Source organism: Haliaeetus albicilla, chromosome Z, assembly GCF_947461875.1.
Source record: "Haliaeetus albicilla chromosome Z, bHalAlb1.1, whole genome shotgun sequence".
NCBI classification, from domain to species: Eukaryota; Metazoa; Chordata; class Aves; order Accipitriformes; family Accipitridae; genus Haliaeetus; species Haliaeetus albicilla.
In genome coordinates this window covers 25,060,871-25,085,541 of record NC_091516.1, presented here as the reverse complement: position 1 = coordinate 25,085,541, position 24,671 = coordinate 25,060,871, and the positions used below count along the sequence as shown (strand labels likewise).

The window sequence follows — 24,671 nt, the reverse complement described above, 5'->3', positions numbered from 1 at the left end:
CAAAAGATTTCTAAGATACATCCACTGTTTTAATTACATTTTGGAACACAGATTTTTTCCTTTTCTTTCCACTCTGTTTAAAGTTCTTTCCATGATGGTTGTCTTCAATACAGGCATAAAATATTTTTTGTCTAACCATTTCTTGCATGAGGGCAGTCTAATTTCAGAGGTGACAGGTAGTTCCTTTATCAGAACAAAGATATTTTCTTTGCCTCATTATCTCTTCTTCAAGTTAATATTCATGGCTGCGGGGTACATTTTTGACAAAGAGTTCAGCTTTGGTTATTCTTTCACTTATTATGGAACAGAAGGGATCTGCTCTGTTATTAGTGTTCGCTCATAACTGCTTGCCTTCCACTTAACCTTCGAGTTAATTCACTAACTCAAAAGGCATGTCCTGAAAGTTAGTGTTGATGTGTGTGCAAAACCTGGGTTTCACTGCACAGAGGAGATTGTTCCATAGAACAGTTGTGACATAATTTGTCTTCTATGTAATGCACCAAACAAGAACCTTGAGATGGAGGAAATTATTCATATGCCAGGTTGTGGAAAAGGGGTTATGATCAAATAAGAATGAATGTGGCAGCTGGAGTTTGCACTGTGTCCTATTTTAATTAGTACTTGATGACTGGAGTTTCATATTTCGTGTATTCTGGTGTTAACTTTCCTTCCTCAGGATAAGCAGAATGACTAGAAAAATAACACAACTTTATCACACAACTTTCAAGATGTTATGGAAACATATTCCGTAGCAAAAGTTCTGGGTTCATGTTTAACATAAGTGTTAATTCTATTAAAGAAACAAGCAAAACTCAGGACTACAAATCAGATACAAAATTTTGCATTTGCTTGTTTTCAGTGCAAATTCTGTTCTCCCTCAGAAGCGTCTCCTGGTGATATGTTCTGCTGCTGTTGTCCTAGGGATAGGACGTAGGAATCACAAATCATCTCTAGGACACATTGCTTACTTGGAAGCATTAATGGCCTTTAAAATCCATCCAGAGTCTCATTTTCCTTCATGGCAGAGCAGTATGTGCCATGCTGCCTGCCCTTAACCAGAGCTGCCAGTTTGGGCTAAATGGCCATTTGCTGGGAGTGGTTAAACTGAAACACCTTTGTTTCATTTCCTTGCCTAGTCCATTCCTGCCAAATACCAAGATAGTGTTACTCCTTTCTAGTCTTTTAATTGAACAGTTGGTTAATCCTGAGTTTCTTATCGCTTTTGGCTTTTCAGTCCTCACTCTCTCAAACTGGTTGACGTACAGGGAGTTTGCTTCCCTGCGTAATTTGTGTGAAGTGAACATCATGATCTGCAGCCCAGCTGCTGTGTGCCAAGCCCTGAAATGACAACAGTTCCTGTCCAATAAACTGACAAGAATAAAAGACTCCTGCAACGTTGCAGTGTGAATTCGTTCTGATTTACTTGATCACTAGGATGCTTTAATTTGAGTGGTTCAAAAACCTATCACAACAGCATTCATAGGATCAGACATCTGTGGTGTTTTACTGCCTTTCCATTCTATGCATGCTCCATCTGACAGTTCTTTTTGTTCTTTTTCCCATTCATGCAGTCACCTAATGCTGGCGACAAGGATGACCAAACATTGACGGTAGGCAGCAATTAGTATGTGTCTGAGCATTAATTTCTCAGGAGGGTGGTGAGAGAAGCCTTACTTTGGTTTGGCACACATCAGCATTTTTCTAAATTACTGGGATTTCTTCCCCCCGCCTCCTATGCTGCTATAGAATTTAAATAATTTATTTCCAAAGATAAAGCAGTGAATTAATTTTTGTGTTCAGTTTCTATCATTTTTCATTTAGAATTTATCTGACACCAAAGATTAATCCATGTACCATGTATTATTGCAAAATACTATTTTCTTCAGTGTTGTTTTTTCCCTATAATTGGATTTCAGGGTCTTATTAGTCAGCAGTCTGGTGGCTCTGATTATCCTTTTTATTGAAACAGGCAGCTGTCCATCTACAAAGCAGTCTTACTCTATGGGATATATTAAGTGCATCAATTATTGTACTAGACAATGGCATGGGGAAAAGAACTTCAGAATATATTTTAAATTTCTTTAAAAGCACGTAAAAGATGCTTGTATGTTAGCTCCTTTGCTGTAGTTGTCTGCACTGCCTTATCACATTCACAATCTGGTTTTGCAATCAGTATTTAATGGATTGAACCAAAGCGAGGAGTATGTTTCACTCTGACTGAGCTTTAGGATTTTGCCATTAAAAAAGGGTACTCTCTGCCCTTTTTCTCCATAATTTTGATAATATGCATATTTTCAATGTACCAAGGCAATAAAAATTAGAACTTACTTCAGGGATTCAATCACAAGGTTCTACAAAGAAACAAATTATGAATTCTTCCTGATGCAAGTATGAGGTTTTTATTTTCTTAACATTTTAAGAGTTTTCACAGAGAAGGGTTCTTTTTTCCCTGCTCTTTGCCTGAGCCCTGGAGACTAATGACTAATCTGATGATCCATTCCCTCCAGAGAAATCGTCTATATATATGACAATGTTTAATACAGTGTGTAGTTTAATATAATCTGATATAGGTGATGGTTGAAAATGTTTCATTGTGTAGTGAGATGTGAGATTAATTCGTAGTGTTTCGGACCTGTTTCCACACAAGCAACGAAAAGACCCTAAATTCTTTCCCTTATTTTTCCACTTAGACCAAGCCACGGCTCCAGCGGGGAGGAAGCTCTGCATCTCTCCACAACAGTCTAATGAGGAACAGCATCTTCCAGCTCATGATTCACACACTTGATCCACTTGCTGAAGGTATTCCTATTAATTTTTTTTTTGTTTTGTGTTGCAAAAGCAAACAACTACTTTCCTTTTCCTTTCTCCCCATGAAACTATTAATTTCTATTGCTTTCACCAGTCTTTTCTGAATGTGTCTGAATTTTCTGAGAGAGTTTTGCACTCTTATGGCATGGTGTACATACTCCCACCAAGACTTGCAACTTAGGAAATGTGTTCATTGTGGTGCTAACTAAAACTGATCACTTGGTTGATGCGTATTGTAACTACTATTTCACTTCACCTCTGGCTTCAGCAGCAATTAAAAAGTTACAAAAACTCTATTCTCTTGTACTTTTGTAGAGGTTTTTTTTGTTTTCTTTCCTGGTTTGAATTTTAGTACATCAGAAACAAAAAGCCAAAATGATGGGTTAATTTGTTATATGGAATATAGAAAAGAATGAGACTCTGCTGGTTTGACTTCAGATGGTTTAATGCTGACATTAGGAAAAATGCAACAAACATCCCTCTGTGTTACATGCATGTTAACAGTTTGCTTACTATCCAAGTGTGGTGTAATTTTTTTTTTCTTTGAGAAGTTAGCAGGAAGACCATGCTTGCTTTGCAGCTGTGGGGTGATCTGAAACTCAACTTCTGGTGGACTTCCAAAAAATTTCAAAGCCAGGTGTTTATATGGTGAATGTGTGTCTGTAGGACTTCTGTTGCTGTAGTAATAAATGTCTTGAGAAATAGCACCTATGAAGGAATTGTGAGGGACTGAAGAGACCTAAATATTACTGACAGGGAAACCTCCCAAACTTCACCGATCAAAAAGTATATGTAGCACTTCCTTGCATTTAAATTCCTTTATGTTTCTCATTGCAACATTGCATACAGCTTTTTACATTGCTCCGTATCTCTTGGACCAGGCAAATCTACTTTTCCATTTCCCTCTTCAAAAGCTGAAGCTGACACTCATTTTGCCAACACAAAGGCAATTTTAGCCCTTGCAGCCTCCACACCATTACTGCTACCGTGATCATGATTCACATCACTTCTTTCTTTGGTTAATGCTGCACTATTCACTGCCAAAGTCTGTTGCCTGTTAAAGTGGAGTCATCAAGAGACTGTGCTCAATCTATTCCCATTCAATGCTGAAAAAGGACATAAGAAATTTTTTGCAGTTAAACGTTTGGCTTCCTTTACTTGCATCACTACAGCAGGTGAGCAGGCTTTCTAACTGCTGCACCAAGTACGTCTCATCTTTACCCACCTGGTAGCCAAGCTTTTTGCTCTGCTAGAAGAAGAAAAGACTTCCAATCTCAATTTTTCACTTTTTAATGAAAAATCATAATTTTTAATTACAGTACTTTGCACTCCTCTGCACTCCTCTTTTCCTTTAAAGCAAAGCTCCTGAGCTGCAGATGCATCCGTGGTGTCTCAAATAGTGCTAACACAAACAAAAATAACAATCATCTGAAGCAGTAAATAGACTTCATCACATATTTTTTAAAAATAAGAGAAAACAGAAGCAGGTTGGGAAGAGCTCATTAGCAGGGATAGAACCTTTATGACAGCTTGAAGACCACAGGAAAGCTAGATATGTTGACTGGAATTCAATTTGGCCTTAACAAAGATTCAGAAATAAGATCAGCTCTCAGGTATTTCTCCACTGCTCAAGCTTATTTCACTTGTTTCCTAGACATAGCTTGTTCAGCATGCAGACCTTTTGTCACTGCTTTTCCCCTGTAGCTAGCTTGCACCATGTAGTGTGATCCAGAGGCTTCCCCCTTCACAACAGCACAGGAAAAAGGGGTTTTGAAATCTGAAATCCATCTTGGGAGACACAGAGGCTCAGCACTTTTGAAAATTAGGTATTATAATTAAGTTTATCAGGTAACTCAATGCTGTTCTTCATTATGTCATTAAAACACTTGAGAACAATGTGGATTGATAGAGATGGTTGAAATGGATAAATCTTACTTAAATTACTCCAGTAAAATTTTCTTCAGGCTTTCTTTGTTCATAATACTTTACTGTTTGTTTGGTTATTTTCCTCTCCAAACTCTTATGTTTGTCCTGGAATTAATATTCTTCAAAAAATGGAATATAAAGGTCTTGTGGCCTTTAAATAAGTGCAAGGCAGTAACCACCTGTATGTTTCATTAAAACTGACCGAGTTAAAATTTATGAGGGGAAAAAAAAAATCTACCTACATTTGCAGTAAATATTGTATTTTAATGCACAGCTTTCATGAAGAGATGGCCAAGAAGACACTGGCAAATAGCCTATGTATGTGCAGACATCTAAGTTGGTGTTAATATCAAAGGAGCTAATACTTCAAATTTCCACTGACTTCACAAAGTTCAAATTTTAACTAATGAGAGCACAAAAGTGCCAATATAGAAGTGCAATTCAGTACGTATTTTTGCATGTGGAACTCTATTTTTAGTTTTTTACAAATATTCCCAGATGTATAGGAGAAATGTGAAAAAAATCCACCCACTTTCTGTCACACATTATGGTCATTAACCTTTTCTGAGGCACCACTTAATTTGTAGGCACTTTGCTTTCAAGATCTTTTGCACTGCAGGCAGTTTGGAAGGCAGACAGAGGGAGTACTGGATATTTCCACTGAAATTGTTTCCTGAGATTTTGAGCTTTTAATTGTCCACATTCATTATTCTGTACTCGGATAATTCTGCAAACCTCCATAAAAGAAAAGGTAATTTAGTTTGATGAAAATGTTGTGGCTGGCCAAGGTAGGTAATACTAGTTAACAAATTTGGATGTCATTGTGCTTGAATCTTACATTCAAAGTAAAAATATGTGTGATAATGGATATGGGTACCTGCTGTATGCAATATTGATTATCTGTTTGGCTCTGTATGAATTTTACCTACTAAAGTCTCACCATGTCCTTCTGTTTTAATCTTCCCGTGTATAATGAACATCAAAAAATCAACTGGTACATCATGTTTACCTAGACCTTTACCATGCTAGCTAAGTAATTTTTTAAGCTGATAGCATTTCATTGTTAAGAATTAAAGGAAGGGGTAGTATTTTTCAGAAGCATCTGAGAAGTGCAGTCTGTTGCTCTATAAACCCATCATTTGAGGGGATGTAGGAATGTAGAGGATTACCTGGTGCCTTCTCTGGCCCATGTGGCTTTCTCCACTTCACATGCCCTTTCCTACTACAAAACCCCCAGATATAATGAAGAAATAAACAAGTGATTCATGTTAGTTTTGAGTTTTGTGTAAGTAAAGGAAATTAGCTCTGTTGTACTCACGTGATGAAGGATGATGGACCTGGTGCATGACCTGCGAGGTCAAAGAATTTCTTCCTAATCGTTTAATGCGAGTATGGATCAGACTTAAAGGAATAGCAGAAAGAGGTTCTGAACATTTTTCTGTCCCATATTAGTCAATTTAGATCCCCTCAGTATTTCTGCCAGATGATGACTTAGATCAATAGGTCAAAACCATTGTGTCATTAGCCATATTTGTTGGATTTGCAGCAAAAGAACAGTATACAAGAACATTACAAAGTGCCACTTTCAAAGGAAAAAAGTGTGAAAATATGTATATCAAAGCTGACACATACACAGGTACTCTGGCACCCCCTGCACTTGGGCATACTCCTTCTGTCCTCCTCCCAGCCTCATTTCCTCTTTCCCCATTTTGCTACCTTTTACTTTGCCTTTCCTCGTACTGCATCTCACTCATCTGCACCACCTTCTTTCAGCCTCTTCCCGTAGGATGGCATCTTCAGCACTTGCTCTCTTCTGGACTGCTGGGTCCATCAGTCAAAACACTTGCCAAGCAGATGCCAGCATCCCTGCAGCTGGCACAGCCAAGTGAACTGGGTTTTCAGTCTCTGGAAAAGCACTCGTAAAGTCTGGGAGCTTTATGCTTGACTCTTCACAGCTTCCAGATCAAGTGTTGCCATTAGAAGTAAAATTTCTAGTTGTTGAACTGCTGCTAGAAGATCCAGCTTTTCTTTCTCTTTACATCAATAATTATTCTCTTGAATAATTGCAAGGAAAATGGAAGCATGAAAAGGCACGCTGCTCTGTCATTTGTACTTGTGTGGGCTTTGCAAGGCTGACAGAAAAGAAGTCATATCTAAGTCCTCTTGCTAGCATAAGCAGTATAGAATGTATAAACAGGCCATGTGACTATTAAAGGTCAGCTTGACCTACACAGTGTTATTGTTACATTGACATGCAATGTATTTATAGAAAACCAGCTCATCATATTTACTCCTGAATAATTCATTTGTGAAGTCAGAACCAACCTCTACTTTGACAGCCTTTTAAAAATGCACTTGATTGTAAGTAGGAAAATAGGAAAATTTGAAATGAGAAAGAAATGACCTTAAGAAATTTTTACTTTCCACAAAATGTAAACAGAGTGATCCTGATATACGATTACACACTTTTGAACCTGTCCTTCCCTTTCCCTTTCCACACTGATGTGGTTTTGCCATGGGTTGTGCCCATCTTGTGAAAGCCAGCTTGTAAACTCTCTGGAATTAGTGGGCTTGCAAAGTGTACAGCCCACCTCTGACAGATGAGTAACATCTGAGATCAGTGAGAGTTGCTGGACGTTTGGCACTTCGCATTTAGGCAGGTATGCGGCCATGCTGTGGATTAACAGTCTAAGACAAGGAAGGCTTCTCCTCTTAAAAATCTTGGTCTCAGCATAAAGCTTATAAGAAGGTAATAGTTCAGCCATTCTAACAGGCGAATGTGTAGGGTATTTGTTGATGGGACGTGAACTTTGCATTACAGTTGAAGCCTCACAGTACGTTAAAAATATAAATATCCGCATGACATTAGGTTTTTGTTTGCTTTTATCTTATTACAGAAAAAAATGACCTTGGTATAGATCATTTCCTGAGGATTAAGATTAATGACTGCCTGTGCATCAGGCTATCATCAGCTCCCAGCCAGTCATTAATCCCCAGGAAATCCTGTGCCATATTTGCTTCTGCTTAAGTGCTGGTCTGGCAATCCTTTATTCACTGAGTAGTGAGCTGGACTGTTCATAACAGCATTACCCATATGAATAAGGATGGCATCATCAGACCTGCTGGGTTGGTCAGGCCCCAATCCAAAATACTAGCAACTTGAACATAAATCATGGCAATTGTTGATCATTTGTGGCTTTTTTTCTTCTGAGTCCTGTACCTCAGATACCTTTGTCCTAGTTTTGAAACAGACATTCCTGGGTTATGAAAGTGTAGGATTTACAGAGATCTCTTTACATTTTTTAATAGAAGAGGGCTGTTGTTTTGCAGTGGGAGCAGGGAAGAAAAAGCATGGAAAGTATTTTGTATGGAAGTGTCTGCCATGAATAGCAAGCCTACCTTCTCCCTACGAGTTGTAGGTTACTTTAAAGACTGATTCATTCAGGATTGTGGAGGGAGGTTTTCCTCTCTAGAGGCTCCTATGTGTACTCTTTTGAAAAGAGAAGATACCAGTGGTGAAGTGATGATTCAGAGCACCAGTGCAACCTGAGGCTACCTTGCTTTTCTTGCGCAGATTTAGAAGGGTACAGGAAGAATGAGATCTTTTCCTTATCATGCCACCCCTTTTCTGTCTGCTGCTAAGGTGCCATGGGCCAACAAAACATCTTCCACAAGGGAGGATTTAGCTAGATGCTGACTCCCTTGCTCCTGTGTGACAAGGATATAACTCATATGCAAATGGCATCCTCTGCATGAAAATGAGTGTGATCTAAATCTCTGTCATGGCTCAGTCCCCAGTCAGAAGTAGGTGTCTTTGGCAATTCTCTCCTATTCCCATCTCTACTCCTATTTCCAAAGTGGAAAACTACAGGATGTACTTCTGCAGAAAAGTTGTTGTTTATCTTTTATGCTTTACTTTTTTTAAAACATAAATATGGTGCATGTTAGTGGTGAGAGAAGTAACCTTCTGTTACATAAAGCTGAGCTGACAATTCTGTCCCTTCACTGAATGCAGAAAAATGTGGTACTGTCACTGTCTGCTCTGACAAAGAAGACCAGAAACCTGCATTCATGCTTCTCAGTAAAATAAAGAATGATGTGACCCTCAAAGTTTTTGACATAGTAGTGAATTATTTATAATTACTCACTAGATCCTGTTGTGTTCCTAGATACTGATCTTAAGAATTTCCCAGCTTTTCCGTTCACCTCAAACTGTTTTGCTTAATTTGCTGCTGCTACTTGTGTTCTTTTCTGAGATGTCATGAAAAATGTCAGCTTACCCCAAAGACAGCTGACAAAGGTTGGGTAACCTTCACCTGCCTGGTCACTCAGCAGACTCCCAGCTTTGGTCTCATTTTGCAAACTTTGTGCTCTTGTTCTTCCCTTGACCTAGGTAAGCTGCACCATCATGTCTCTGCTCACTCCCATTGGGAGCCTTTTTTGGTTGAAGCTGTTTATTTATTATATCCTCAGAGAAGTAAGGCCAGGCAGCTCAGCTTACACCAACTCATGGGTAATACTCAGCTCCTGCATTGCTGAAGTAACCTGAGCACTTCCACTTTCCTCAGTTCCAGTGTGTGGATGCTGCAGGACTTCAGTGCACTTCCTAGCACCATGCCAGAGATTAAAGAAATAATTCTTCAGTGGCTTATGAGCACCACAGCATTTTATCTAAAATGAGGAAATATGCAAATCTAGACAAAATTAATAAAAATAATTATGTATGTTAACTATCTCTGCTCTAGATCCTTCATCATTCTTGAATGTCCTTTAGGCACACCTGTGGGCTTACAGAGGAGGTCAGCATCCTTCTTCTTGCACACTTATTCTTACCCAGCTTGTAACAGTTCTTGCTTCCTCTTCTGGCTCACTAGGGAAAAACAGCCCTCTGAGCAGGGCACTCAGAGCATTTTGGCTTCCTCCTCTGCTGAAGGCTGAAATGTTTGCAAGGGACTTCTGCCAGAGAAGATGGGGGCTTCCTGCCAGGCTCATATACAAATTAATAGCTATTAGTTACAATCTAGTGTCTTCCCTTTATCTCCATCCCACGGTATCTCAGTCTGATATGAAGATAGGAAACCAATAAAAAGGGCGATTAGGCTGATCTTCAGAATGGAGTGTCATGTCTTACAAAGGCAAATACTCATGCCCTCTTTGTGCAGCTAGCTTTCACAGAATTTTTTTTTTTTCCACATAGTTTGGAAGTGACCTCTTAAATTACAGAATTCAGCTAGTCCAACTTCCTACTCAAGCAGGATCAGCTAGAGCAGGTTGCCCAGAACTGTGTCCAGTCAGGTTTTGAATATCTCCACAAATAGAGACTCCACAGTCTTTCTGGGAAACCCATTCCAGTGTTTGACCATCATCACCGTAAAATGTGTTTTCTTCTGTCCAGATGGAATGTCCTCATTTTTAATTTGTACCCATTGACTCTCCCCTGCCAATGGGCACTTCTGAGAAGAGTCTTGTTCCCTCTTCTTCTTTCCCTTCAATCAGGTATTCAAACACATAGATAAGAAATCCCCGAGCCTTCTCTCCTCCAGGCTGAACAGTCCCAGCTCTCTCAACCTCTCTTCATATGAGAGATGCTCTACTCCCTTCATGATCTTTGTGGCCCAGTGCTGGACTTGCTCCAGTATGTCCACAGTTGTCCTGTACTGGTGAGCCCAGGACTGAACAGAGCATCCGGATATGTCTCACCAGCACTGGGTGGAGGGAAATCACCTCCTTCAACCCGCTGACAATGCTTTGCCTAATGGAACCAAGGGTGCTGTTGGCTGCCCTTGGTGTAAGGGCACATTGCTAGCTCAGCTTTCAGTGGCACGGTTCTCTGCACAGTCATTAGCAAGAAGAAAGCTTTCTTCCAAGATTTTAAACAGCTAAATGAGATTGGTGAAGCGATGAGGCACATCACTCTCCAGTGAGGCCTCCTTTCCCCTTCCTTTACCTTTCAATTATGGTAGAGACCACAGAAATTGTGTTCCCTATTTAGATGCCTGAGATTGCATGGTTAATGTAGATGAGATGAGTATTTTTACAGATATCACCAGCATCAAACTGAATTCAGAAACTGTAGGTAGAACTCCCTACGCTGCCAGAGTGAGCAACCGCATAGGTAGAATAGAAACTGTGGGTTATGTGCAGCTAAGGGCAGATCTATTTAAATAGGCAGAGGTGGTGTTTTAGATAGCCCTATTAAGATCTGTCAGAAAGTTGAGAGTCAGAGAAATTAAATAGCTGTTTCTCCCAGTATTACTTAAGATTTCAAAGCTAAAAGTGGATAGCAGTTGAATTTACAAACTTCCATGTAGCGCACATAAAATGTAAATGTCACTGTAACAGCTGTGGAACCTGAGCTGTCTACAAAGATGTGCGCCTTTGGCATAGAGAAAATAGTATCTTAGACTAATGAAGAGAATTTTACTATGAAGTTTTTGTTCAGCTGATTTATCTAAATGTCAGTCACAAATGTATATCTTCAAACAAAGAAGTAGACTTTTGAAGTCTGAATTATTTTACTGAGTGGGTTTATTTAGCATACCTGCAGGGACCACTTCAGTCTTGTCATATTTGGGGGATGTAGGTCTTGCTTTTTGTAAAGACAGTGGCTGCACTTCCATGACTGTAGGGTGAGTGGGCTTGCAACTTTTATCCTATCCACAGAATTTGTCTATAGTTAGTGATGTGTATCAAAAATTTGGTATGTTTTTGTTATACATAACTTGGGGTGCAGAGAAACCCTTACAAATTTCTCTCAGAATGGGCAGTTCAATGGCAAAATGTAGCTGTTTGTTGTGATATTCTCAAACTCTGCAGCAATAAATGTCAGGTCTACTTAATTTCAGATGGACCCAAGGTACAAAGAGAAGGACGGACTCATTGCTAGTTTCACTGATAGAATTTCTAGCTACTTAAAAATTGAAGAACAGGTCTCCCTTTAAAAGCAGTATTGCTCTTTGTAGGTAGCAAATTTTAAATAATGGAAGTTTTCTGATGCCTTTTTTTAATTTACTTTTGAAAATCTGAAATTTAATCCTTGTGGGATTTTTTGTGGTAAATGTTAGTTTTCGCAACAATTTATTTCTGTATGTCATGCTTTATTCTTTTAACTAGAATCTACTCAAGCCGCTCACTGCAGGCAAAATTCTTGTCTCTCATCTCCCTGATATTTTCCAGTGATACCCTGTTCTTCAGACAGCATATTCTTCTTGGGATTCCCTACAGAGTATGCAAGGAAGACATGAATATTTAAATGCAAGTGTGATCCCAGAGCAGGGTACAGCTGTCCTGACTGTGCATTTCCATGCTTAATGGCTTTAGCTTCATTTTAAGTTTCTTCCTAATTCTGAATTTCCTTGTTAAACATATGAACAACAAAAAACATAAATAATTTACAAATCTGTACAGATCAGGGAGTAATAGTAGCTCTGAGGGATGTTCTATTGAAGATGAAAGAGGAAGATTTCCTTTAGTACAGTTTGCACATGGCAGATGGCTTCATCTTCCACAAGCTGGTTGGATTTTGAAGAGTGAATGGAACATATGCTGTCCTTACATTATTCTCCTTGGACATGCTGAAAACCAGAACTGCTGGAATTTATTGCATTTGGAGTTGTATGTGTCCAGTACCCCCCAGTGCCTGGTCCCACATACACTCAGTGAAATCCCAACCCCATCAGAATTAGTGGTAAAGCTCCCAATATCATCAGTAAGATGAGTTTTTCACTTCTACATCTTGGAATTCCCATTTTCATGAATATTTGAAAATTCTGCAAAGATAAATACCCCATTCAAAGCCAGTGGGAATTGTGTTTGATCCAGGCAAGGTCAATTCTGTTATATAATGGTTGTCTTTTGATGTTATTACATTCTGGAGAATGTATGGCACCTGTCTTCAAGAGTTTGGTCGCAGATGGCTCAAAGGTAATTTACGAGTGAAAGAAGTCGGAAAAGGAAGCAAAACCCTCAGGAACAAGCACTTCATATTTTTCTTAAATAAAAAAAAAAAATCACTTAACCCCCCCCGATTTTAAATGCTGCACTAAGAGCAAAGTAATAGGCAGATCTTGCTTTTGAGTGCTGTGACTGTCCTGAGCTGTCCAGAACTCTACTGATATGATTGTATAAATTCTTAATTGTATTTCTATTCACACTCCAATTTGATAAAATTGCAATAAACTAATTATAACAAAAGCAGACAACTTTAATAAGATTATTATCAGGACAAAACCACCTACAATAAAAAACAGAGTAAGGACACATGAGGAGAGAAAACAGGAGTAGAAGGCTTGTAATTTAAAGACAGATGAAAGGTGACCACGTGTGTTTTAAGAGCTCAGATGCACAGAGTATTACATAATTTAGTTATTCCCAGTGTACTGCCAACTGTTCAAGTACCTGAAAGTCTTCATTTATATGATTTTCTGTATTTGCTTAGAAGTGTTAATAAAGCGGTACTGGTAGTAGCATAATCCAAAAACATGTAATTCTAAAATGCATGCAACTATTATTACCTACTATATTACTCAGATCCAAAAGAGGTCCCTTTGTATTTTCCACTACACCAGCTCAGTGACAAAGCCTCCATTTTGCAAGAACAGGCAGCTTGATGGTCCACAAGTAAAAATGTAGGCTACAGCATTTAATTATAACTTGCATAGTTTTGTTGATCTGGAGGTAGTAGGAGATAAAGTGTTTTGCTTTTTAAAACAACATTTGTTTTCTCTCCTCTGCATTCTGCAGTGATAATACATACAAACTGCCACAGCAGTCCCAGTCTATCCCAGATGGGATATAAGTACTCTATGAGAAAGTTAAGAGGTTTATGAAGTTCATAAAAGGTAGGAGTCAATATTAAGATGAGATTTACTGAAAGAAAATTATTTCAAAAGAATTCTTCCTTTTTAAATTTCACAATGCCTGTTATCCTTCAGTTGGTGGGATTTTTTGTGTTTTGCCCTGAATAGTCTATGTACAAAGGCATTATCTTTTGTTAAAGATCTGCTAGAGGTTAGGACTCTCATTTTACACCTGTAATATTAAGCTCTGTGAGATCTTTCACAAGTTTTTAGCATTGAGAGTTCTTTGTTCCTAATCTAACATCACTGATAAAACCAAATCAAGCCTTGATTCCAATTTAGATTGGATAGCTGCTACAATTTACCTAGCAAGACTTTTGAAGTGGCCTCCTTTTTTTTGTTTATGGTTGAGTATCTGATTACCTAATTGAATTTTCTCAAGACCGTGAAAGCTAGAAGAAATGACAGTAAATATTAAGGATAAACAACCCAGTCATCCTTGATGTTATAATATGAATTCCTCTAAGTCCTTTGGCCTAACTCCTCAGCCTTCTTCTAAAAAAAAACAAATAAAAAAAGGAGATCCTGTTAAGCATGATGACAACAGTAAGTGCAAATCAAAGGTCATATCAGACAGATGTAAAGGGGAACAGTGGATTACCAAATTAATGTCTTTGACTGTCAGACACTTGCTGACTTTCAGAATTATGTGTGCAACCTCACGCACAAAAATTCACTTCTGTCTCCAATACTTGGTTAGGCTTCATGTTTACAATCTTTTTAATAATTATTTGCTTGCTTTTAAGTTGCAGTTCTTGGCTGCGTGCTCATTCTCAATTTCATCAGTTTTGAGCCCTTACTCTCTCATTTCACTTCTCCCTTATCTCTTATGCATTCAACCTTTTGGTAGGTTGAATTTATGGACATGAAAACTCAGGAAAAATATATGGTCTCCATCTGCTAGTTCCGGTATGCCTCACAATTCCTTCTAAGCCAAGCTCCCACTGATGCTGATGAAGGATTATGCCTTGACACCATCATGACTGTGGAATTCAAACACAAGGAAGATCAAGTAAATGCAACGGGGGAATTGCGCTAAAAATTCAGGGATTGCCTTCAGTGATTTCTCTTTAGCAATTTTGTTTTGAGTAAAAGATATGTCAACTTTTAAGCTGTTTAATTGCCTTGGAGAAGTGTGACATGAATTGTTATACAAATATGGTTTTTTATGCGGAGTGAAAGTCTTATGCTTGTTGAAGAAACCCACAATGCATTACTTTGTTTTGAGAGTCTGAGTTCACATTTTTCACGAAGGCATACATACCTTTAGCAATGCAGGTTACTATCTCTAAAATATCTGTATGTCTTATGAGTATTTTGAGAAACTCTGAGCCAGGCTCATTTCTAACATAACTAGGGACAACTGCAATCTGCATCTGAGATCTTCATAGCAGGAGAGCAGAGAAGTACTGGCTACACTTACCTTCTATGGCAGCTTGGGGCACTATACTTAAAAGGCAGAAATGGGTATTTCACCACAGACTGTATCTTCAATACTGAAATGAGTGAACATTGAAAATAAATTGAGTCATTAGATATATTATTTTGTAGAATCATAGAGCAGTTTGGGTTGGAAGGAACCTTTAAAGATCATCTAGTCCAACACCCCCTGCAAGGAGCAGGGACATCTGCAACTAGATCAGGTTGCTCAGAGGCCCATCCAATCTGATCTTGCATGTTTCCAGGGATGGGGCATGTACCACCTCTCTGGGCAGCCTGTTCCTGTGTCTCACCACCCTTGTTGTAAAAAATATCTTCCTTATCTAGTCTGAATCTACCCTCTTTTAGTTTAAAATCATTACCTGCTACAGGCCCTACTAAAAAGTTTGTCCCTGTCTTTCTTATAGTCCCCCTTTAAGTATTGAAAAGTTACAATAAGGTCTTCCTGGAGCCTTCTCTTCTCCAGGCTGAACAACCCCAAGTCTCACAGCCTGTCCTCATAGGAGAGGTGTTCCATCCTTCTGATCATTTTTGTGGCCCTCCTCTAGACCCGCTCCAACAGGTCCATGTCTTTCCTGTGCTGGGGACTCTGGAGCTGGATGCAGTACTCCAGGTGGGGTCTCACCAGAGCAGAGTAGAGGGGCAGAATCATCTCCCTTGACCTGCTGGCCATGTTTCTTTTGATGCAGCCAGGATATGGTTGGCTTTCTGGGCTGCGAGCGCACATTGCTGGCTCATGTCCAGCTTTTCATCCGCCAGTATCCCCAAGTCCTTCCTGCAGGACTGCTCAATCTCTTCATCCCCCAGCCTCTGTTGACACTGGGGTTTGCCCCAACCCAGGTGCAGGACCTTGCATTTGGCCTTGTTGAACCTCCTGAGGTTCACATGGGCCCACTTCTTGAGCTTGTCCAGGTCCTTCTGGGTGGCATCCCATCCCTCAGGCGTGTCAGCCGCGCCACTCAGCTTGGTGTTGTCTGCAAACTTGCTGAGGGTGCACTTGATCCCACTGTCTATGTCATTGATGAAGACATTAAACAGTACTGGTCCCAATACGGACCCCTGAGGGACACCACTTGTCACTGATCTCCATATGGACATTGAGCTGTTGACCACTACCCTCTGGATGTGACCATCCAACCAATTCCTCATCCACTGAATGGTCCAGCCATCAAATCCACATGTCTCCAATTTAGAGAGAGGGATGTTGTGGGGGACTGTGTCAAAGGTCTTACAGAAGTCCAGATAGATGACATATGTAGCTCTTCCCTTCTCCTCTGATGTAGTCACTCCCTCATAGAAGGCCACTAGATTGGTCAGGCAAGACTTGCCCTTGGTGAAGCCGTGCTGGCTGTCTCAAGTGTAATTTGAAATTACAAATAATGTAGCACTGTCGACTAACAACATTATTCTTTCTGTTTACTTTGATATGGTGTGGCACCTACATACACAGTAGACAACAATAGGTAATAACGCAAATGTTGTTGTAATCTTTCAGGAACGTCAGACAGGATTACCAGGAACCCTCTGTTCTCTTCTGGTGTAAAAATATGTGGAAGGAAACAAATTAATTCAATGACTCTGCCACTATCGAGGATCAGCTGTTAAGCTGCATCTCTGCATCCTCTTTGTTTCATGTGACCAGCAGGGATGCAGGTACTGGCTGTCAGCCAGTCTGTCTGCTATGACCTCCCTTTGGGAACTGCATAGCATTTTCACGAAACTGGAATGATCACATTTTAATAGTGTTGGATTTGGGGGTATTTTTTCAAGTACCCTTTATCACAGTATTTCAGATTTCCAATTCCATTTAAAATAAGTTTATTTTAAAAGCTGATAACTTTTTCCAATACAATATTTTTTTCTAAAAGTACTTCAGTTCAGTTTGAGTTTACATAGAGTCATATTGAATAGAATCTTATTATAACAGGAAAATTCAAAAATAAATACTAAAGAGCAGATTTAGTCCAAATTTTACAGCAAAAGCCAGTGCAATATATTAGAAGCAGACTGTATTGTGGCAGACCTTTTGTGTTGCTGAGCAGCACTGAACCAAGTAATCTTGAAATCCACAAAATAATTCATGTGAATATGTGCAGCTGACATTTTCTAGCATCATCTTCATTGTGCATTGCAGTCAGGAGGCTGGTGATTGTATAAAATGTTCTGCTCTGAGTATAGGACTATAAAAGCTTTGAGGAATGTAATCTCAACAGCAAGATTAGAGTTTTGTTGGAAATAATTTTGCTAACTGCAAGAATTAACCTAGTTTAAACCATGGCATATTGAATTGCTGAAGTGCCCAGAACATGATCATCATCAGCATCATGCACTCTCATGCATCTCCTTGTTTCTTTTCTATTCAGTTTCTGTAAGGTCAGAGTGTCCTTTTTTCTTTCCTGTTTGTCTTGTGTCTCACTTCAGATGGGAAGCAAATAGATCTAAACTGGGTTGCCAGTATGTAAAGTGCCCTGCCTTTCTGCTACTGCTTTTATTTCTTCTGGGGTTTTAGCATAATTCACCATTGTTGTTGGCTTCCTCTGAAACCTCTTCTGCTTCATCCATTAAGTCAGAGGCCTGATGCTATCATTCTGTTAATTCTTAAATTTGTTGCTATGATACAACCTTCTTCTTCGCAACTTCGTCCTTCTGCAACCCCATCCTTAGTCTTTTTTCTCCATGAGTTTATAAAGTCCCTCTCTGGCAGTGTTGTCTCCTGCATGTACTTCCATTTCTCTGATTACTCTTGGACTCCTTTTGGCATCTGTTTTCCACTCCTGTCCTCATCCTCCAGTGGATGCCTCACCCCAGGTTCTAGCAAAGCACACCCCAGACACATCAAGGCAGAGATCCATGAGAATAAGTTTAAGCAAAGGTGCTGGCCATAGTCAGCAGATACTGAGCCCTAATTAAACAGCACATGTGATCCCAGATGCTGTATGCAGGGAAGTCCATATTGAAGTTATTGGGACCTCTTCTCAGGTAAGGAATTCAAATCTTTAGGACTAAAATCAAGATGGTAGAACAATAGATGCTTTTATGTAAAAGCAGCTACAAAGATTATGTTGCAACAGTAAGAACATATTTGCAAAACAGTATATGCATTGTATATCATTATAAAACAATATATTAAATTCTATCTTTAAATGATGTCTTTTTTTGCTTGAAGAGAGACTTAGAGTAACGTCATATTCTAATGAGCATACTTACGTTCAAGAAAGACACTGCATTGTACGAGCAAGAGTATGTCAGTATTTGTAACTGGTTTTGATAAAGTATGTCTATGAAAAAATCTTTACAATCCAATCATAAGTATTTTTAAAAATTAACAGTGATAATATCATGTGCTTTTTAGCTACATGGCGTAAAGCGTTCTCTGTCTCTGCAAATGATGTAAAGAATGTTCATTTGGCAGATTCGGGTATCTTCAAATAGATTAAAAAAAGGGGATCTTTCGAAGTGTCAGATTTGCATATCATCACAGTATTTTACAGTTGAAAACTAATAGCCAGACCTCAATTGAAATTTACTCATGTGGAAAAATATTGAAAGATCACGAGATGCATCAGCTAAAAACAAAATAATTGGACAGCATTTGTACATTTAATTGCTTAAGCTGTTTCATAAACATGAAGAGAGAATATTTCTAAAGAAAACAGCACTACCAAACTGTTAAGTATCAATTTTTAAATGATTATATTCTATCAAAGGTTGGATGCTCAGAAGCTCAGTTGTAAAACTTTACATAAAAATGATGAGTGAAATCATCCACAAATTCCCCAGACAAATAATTTACAAATTCCTCCTTGTGCTTAATTTTTCTCTGTCCTGTTTTGTAGACCTACATTGATGTCCTGGTTTTGGCTGGAATAGAGTTAATTTTCTTCTTAGTAGCTGGTGCAGTGTGTTTTGGATTTAGTGTTAGAATAATGTTAATAACACAGTGATGTTTCAGTTGTTGCTAAGTAGCGCTTACCCTAAGTTAACGATTTTTCAGTTTCCCGTGCTCTGTCAGTGAGGAGGTGTACAAGAAGCTGGGAGGGAGCACAGCCAGGACTAGTGACCTGCACTAGCCAAGGGGATATTCCACCATAGGGCATCATGCTCAGTATATAAACTGGGGGGAGTTGGCTGGGAGGGGTGGATTGCTACTTCGACATTGGTCAGTGGGTGGTGAGCAATTGCATTGTGCATCACTTGTCTTTTCTTGGGTTTTACTTTTATTATTATTATTGTTGTTATTTTTATTTTATTATTAATTTATTTTATTATTATATTCCTTTTCATTACTATTATTGTTGTTGTTGTTATTATATTTTACTATATTATATTAAATGGTTCTTTTCTCAACCCACGAGTTTTACTTTTTTTTCCAATTCTTCCCATCCCACTGGGAGGCCAGGGAGTGAGCAAGCGGCTGTGTGGTGCCTAGTTGCTGGCTGGGCTTAAACCACAACAATTAATTATTGTATTTATATATATATTTACATATATGCCAAACTTTAAGAAAAAAGCACTTTAAGAAATGAAGTGTAAAGCAACATCTGGAGACAAAAGTGGATTTCATACAAGATTGCATCACAGAAAAGTAATTGTAGCCCTACAGATCTGGAAATCTCTTCATTCCATTTTCTCTGCCATGCTAGAATATAGTAATGCAATATATTCAATTTATTTAATTTAATCTTTTTAATAATTTAATTAATTTAGGTCTCCTACCACCTGATGAAGTGAGTAAATAATTCTTTTCTGATTTCACAAGTGACAAGAGAGTGGTTAAATTAAGTAAACCCTCTAAAGCAAGTCAACATCAGCACTGGTATCAAAACAATTTTTGTGGAACAGCTTTATGAACAGTTCCTTAGATTATATGTTTTGAGATTTTTTGATTAATTTGGATGCCTAACTATTTGAATGTCTGACCTGGAGAATGTTAAAAGAGCTTAGTTTCCAAAGCTCCTGCTGATTAGGTACTGTCAAGGTTTATTGTGTTTTCCCAAAAGTAGAGGCACCAAATGGCAATCACCTTGGAAAGGCTGAATTTTAGATTTCAGTGCTTCTTCTACATCTCACCTTAGCAACTTACTCATCTAAAGCCAGTGAATTGTCATATTTCTGGGGGGAAGGCACTACCATTTCTGTAATCCATGTTTTGCTGTCCTGCAGAATTTTTTGCATAATCACTGTTCGAGTTTATGAAGCACATGCAAAAACATGTACGTTTCTTGAATGTCTGCTGGTTCCTTATCTTTGTGTCTTTTACTGTGATGTTGTAGAGCTTGGATCATATGGAAACCTAAAATATTATGACACAATGACTGAAGAAGGTAAGAAATATTTTAGAATTGTTTGTATCAGCTTTTTTTGAAGCCCTTTAAGCGCCTTTTATGTGTTTATTTTTTCCTTCATTTTTCTTAGTCCTATTTTCAGTTTCTCCATTTTTTAATAACTCCTTTTTGCATGTCTTCATTGATGGCGCGATCAGTTATGGCTCCTTTTTCAGGTTTTTTTTTCTTCAGCATTTTGGTTTTGCTATTTCAGATAAGGAAATACAATGGAATGCTTTTATTAAAGAACATACATGCAAAAGCACACTTGCAAATTATAAGGCACAGTATAACACGGATTGTAGGTGCTTATTTTATACCATGTTTTACAATGCATTCAAGAAGATGAATTAATTTATGGATGTTCAAATCAGTCCGTTTGAGAACAATTATTAAGTGAATTCACTTTACTGTATTATTCAAAAGTAATGGAAAAAGTTTAAAAACTAGGCATGACTATTCCTGGAGTATTAATTGTATGCTTAATTGCAATACAAAATTTATGCAATTTAAAATCCTGATTCTAGCAATACAAGAAGGAAGTAATTAGGGCCTGAATCAGGACTCAATGAAATCTTCAAAAATTTTTCTGCTGATTCAAAAGTGTTGCAGTTTATTGTACTAATTCAGGAAAGCAGTTAGCTATGTACTAATTTTCCAGCACGTGCTTTCGGTCCTAGTGTGGTCAGCATTTCTGTAACTTGGAAGTTTCCCTGAACTGAGACCTGATTGTCTGTAGGATCAAGACCTCTTGTCCAGCTCTCTGATTACAATGCCAGACAGATTGTTTCATGAATGTTCAGTTTAATAATTAGTGGTGGTGTGTTCAAGGATCGAGATAAGCTTGAGGCCTGTAGAAAACTTAGCTGTCTATTCCTACTTGGTTTTCATGTTGGGAATATAAGTCAAATAGCTTAATTCTCTGTTTTTAAAAACACAGTTATTTTCTAGTTTAGATTAATCTTGAAGTTAAGGTTTTAAGAAAAACCTTCATTATATGACTTACTCATGATCTTCCTCCAGGGGAAAAAAAAAAAAAAGTCATAACTTCTCACTATTTCCCACTTTTGGTATCTGCTGTTGATACTCAAATTAACTGTACTATTCTGGGGCTGGCTGTAGGACACAGGTCCTTCCACCTTTGTGCCTGATGTTACAAGATGCTCTTTTCTTCTGTAGCAGGCGTGAGCTCATAGGGCAGTCTTGCCCTCCGTTGCCCAGATTCACCATCTGATTCACAGGGATGGCACCAATGTAAGAAAAGATGTCTGACAGGAAATTTTACTGGGCAAACAATGGTGTTTATGTTGTTTAAATACACCTCTCAAGCACCTGAAATGAGTAGTTAACACAAGCCATTCAGATATGGCTACCAGAGCTAAAGCTTTTGCAGTATGTCTCATCTCAGTCTTCATTACAATCAAGATGTAAAGGTCATTTCTCATTGTAGCCTCAGAGTTGGGTATGTTAAAGTTTTTAATTTTTTATGCTGAAGTATTAAACCTACCACTTCAAAAGTAGTCACTTCTGATATTCATAAATACTCTATTGACAGTTAAATGTAGCTATTTGTGGGAAAATACTCGTGCAAGTATGATACATACAATATATGTATATATTAATACTGTGCCTATGCTTAAGTAATGCTGTTGATATTCAATGTCATCTCAGAAAACACTCCTCATGAATAAATAATCCAGGACCATACTGTAGCAATAGCAAAAATCGAGTAGCAAAAATCTTCCAGTAGCAAAAATAAGAAAGAAAACTCTTTGTCTTTAGTAATATTAACACTGACAAGAGTCTATGATAGTTTACCTTTTCAGATACAGCTGTCCTCATTGTTTTCACATGTCTTTCACAAAGCAAGTAATGAATAGTATCTTAGAAGCTGTATTTAGATCAAAGTGTGCTGTATTTTGAACTTTCTGTTTGGATTTTCAAAAGTATAATCACTATCACTCTGCATCACACTTATTTGCATTATCCGTTTTCCTCTTTCTCTTCCTTTTTTGACTGAGCTTTTTATGCCTTTTGTGCAGAAAGTTAGTCACAGGAACATGTAACCCCAGTTACAAATCCATGGATTTTTTTCTAATATAGTCCATTGTTGTCTCCAGGTCCTCAAACCCCGAGTGCAGAGAGGTAGCAAATCTTTCAGTCGTCTGGTGGAGAAGCACAGGCATATCTATTCTTGTTGCTACATCAGAACAATCAGAGACAAAAAGTAATGGTTAAGTTGCAATACACATTCAGATATAGCCTCGTGGCCAGAGGGCCATTGTGCTCCAGGTCTTAGAAACTGATGTCTATTGTTTTGTTTGCTCCTATTTGGTCTGAAAGTGACTTTAAATTAATTGCAGATTAGTCAGGCCCAACTGGGAGAGAAAATACACCCTACCAGTTGGGAAGAGACCTTCACAGTAATCTGGTGCTGTCAAGTAACCTCCACGAACAGCCTATAACATGACAAAACTGCATGTTTTTATTTGATGCTTCTGCAGGATTTTAAAGTTAAAGGAGAAAGCACATGAGGGGGATTTCTGGAATTGATCAATTGTGACCCACTAGTTGCGTTCCACAGCTACCCATGGACAGGACTGGTAGGTACAGTTCAGATTGATCAACAGCCACAGATTTGATATCTTCAGGCTCATGAAAGCTTGGCTATAGCTGCATAGATGTAGTCGGCATTTGATCAGAGACTGAAAACTAGACAAATGGTTGAATTTTTTAAACTAGTGAACTTCTGAAGATAAACTATTTTCCTGCCAAATCAAAGGCTTTTCTGACTTAGGGAACCTGTAGTCTGCAGTTTAGACTGTGGTCAAAGGATTGGGTTTTTAATATATCCTTGATCAGGAGGAGAATCTCTGCCAGCTGATGCCAGCTGGAGTTACTCATGAAGATCAAGGCATATCTATGTTATACAATACTGATTTGTTTGCATATATTCAAATAAAACCAATTTAGTTTTAAGCTACCTTCTTTGCTAATCACCTGGCCTTGATTTGTTCCTTCTACCCCATCCTTTGTAAATTAGAATGAGCTGCAAAATCTGTCTGAGTTCAGCAAATTTAGATTAATTAAGAATTTTCCGTAACAATCTATCCTATTTTGGGTCCAGGGAATCAAGCATTTTCATTCACCTAAACTATCATGATGCCAGATGGTGTGAAAATTACTCTTAGGTAGTCAAACCCATAGTACATGGGACTGTTAAAGAGGGAACATAAGCTGCTACCTACTCCTAGAAATAAGAACAGTAACATAAAATTCCTATGGATTATTTAATACCCCACCTAAGGATGAGAAAAAAGGCATGAGGGAAGATCTGAGCCTAAGATGGGGCTTTCTGTATATTTCAATGACTTAGAAATATCCTGAGCTGGTCCTTTTTCCTAGTGGCTCTGTGCTTCCCCTTCGCTGAACAAGTTTTGATTTGGTTTGAAGGAGGAAAATGGCAGGGAAAGGGAGAGAGGAGGCATAACTCTGCCGCCTTTTTACATCTCACTGTCTTCATGCAGGCTAGTACTACTGCTTTCCTTAGTTTCATGCTTTTGATAGTTGATATTATGTCTTTTAATCATTTTCTCACACTATTTGTTACCTACACTGAGTGAACCAAATGGAAGGTAATGATGTAAAACAATGTAAGCTGAACCATGCATGTACTGAGAAATAAAAATAAAGCAAAATACAGTTTCCATTTCAAATGTTGAGGTTAATTTCCATGACAGTGACTTATAAGCGTGGAACAGTCTCCTGAATGAAGCGATATAACTTACAATGTTAAAAGTCAGTGTAAGAAATACTTCCTAAAGATGGGAGGAGGCTTTTGGAAATGTGAAAAAAAATTGAAGACAACTTCAATTAAGCTAATCTAAAACAGTGTGAATCTCTGTGGAGACATTTTATTTTCAGTTCAATAATGGCTCAAGTTTCTCTATTAAAAAATGTAAACCATTTCAAACAAACTCAAACCAGAAGACTAGGATATCCTTACAGAATTCTGCATCACTTTAATTAAACTTTTTAAATTGAACCTTAAATTAAAAGGTCCTACACCATCCTGAAGTAGGGGGCGACATGGATGGTTCGACAGATATTTTTCAGAAAATGTCTCAGCTGCATCATTTGCATCACTTACAAAAAATGCATTTGTGTATTTGGGGTATCACAAGCCAAATTCTCAAACGTATGAAGCTGAGTTGGAGTCTGAAACGTAAAGCAATCCTTTAGCAAACTGGTATACATATTGTATGAAAATTATGCAGGCACCTTTCAGTATCTACACATGCTTCTGGATAAGCAC

At 38.3% G+C, this 24,671-nt stretch overlaps 1 protein-coding gene across 3 annotated transcripts in view; it reads left to right on the top strand.

The window, feature by feature from the left end:
* Positions 1-24,671, top strand: part of SLC24A2 (solute carrier family 24 member 2) — a 110,195-nt gene that overhangs the window by 55,571 nt on the left and 29,953 nt on the right. The window contains exons 2-4 of one of the 3 annotated variants that reach the window (XM_069776030.1): positions 1,572-1,610; positions 2,691-2,799; positions 20,306-20,356. In XM_069776030.1, coding sequence (XP_069632131.1) covers positions 1,572-1,610; positions 2,691-2,799; positions 20,306-20,356 — 199 coding nt within the window. The remainder of the gene's footprint in view (positions 1-1,571; positions 1,611-2,690; positions 2,800-20,305; positions 20,357-24,671) is intronic. The other 2 variants (XM_069776031.1, XM_069776033.1) reach the window with 2 other exon arrangements.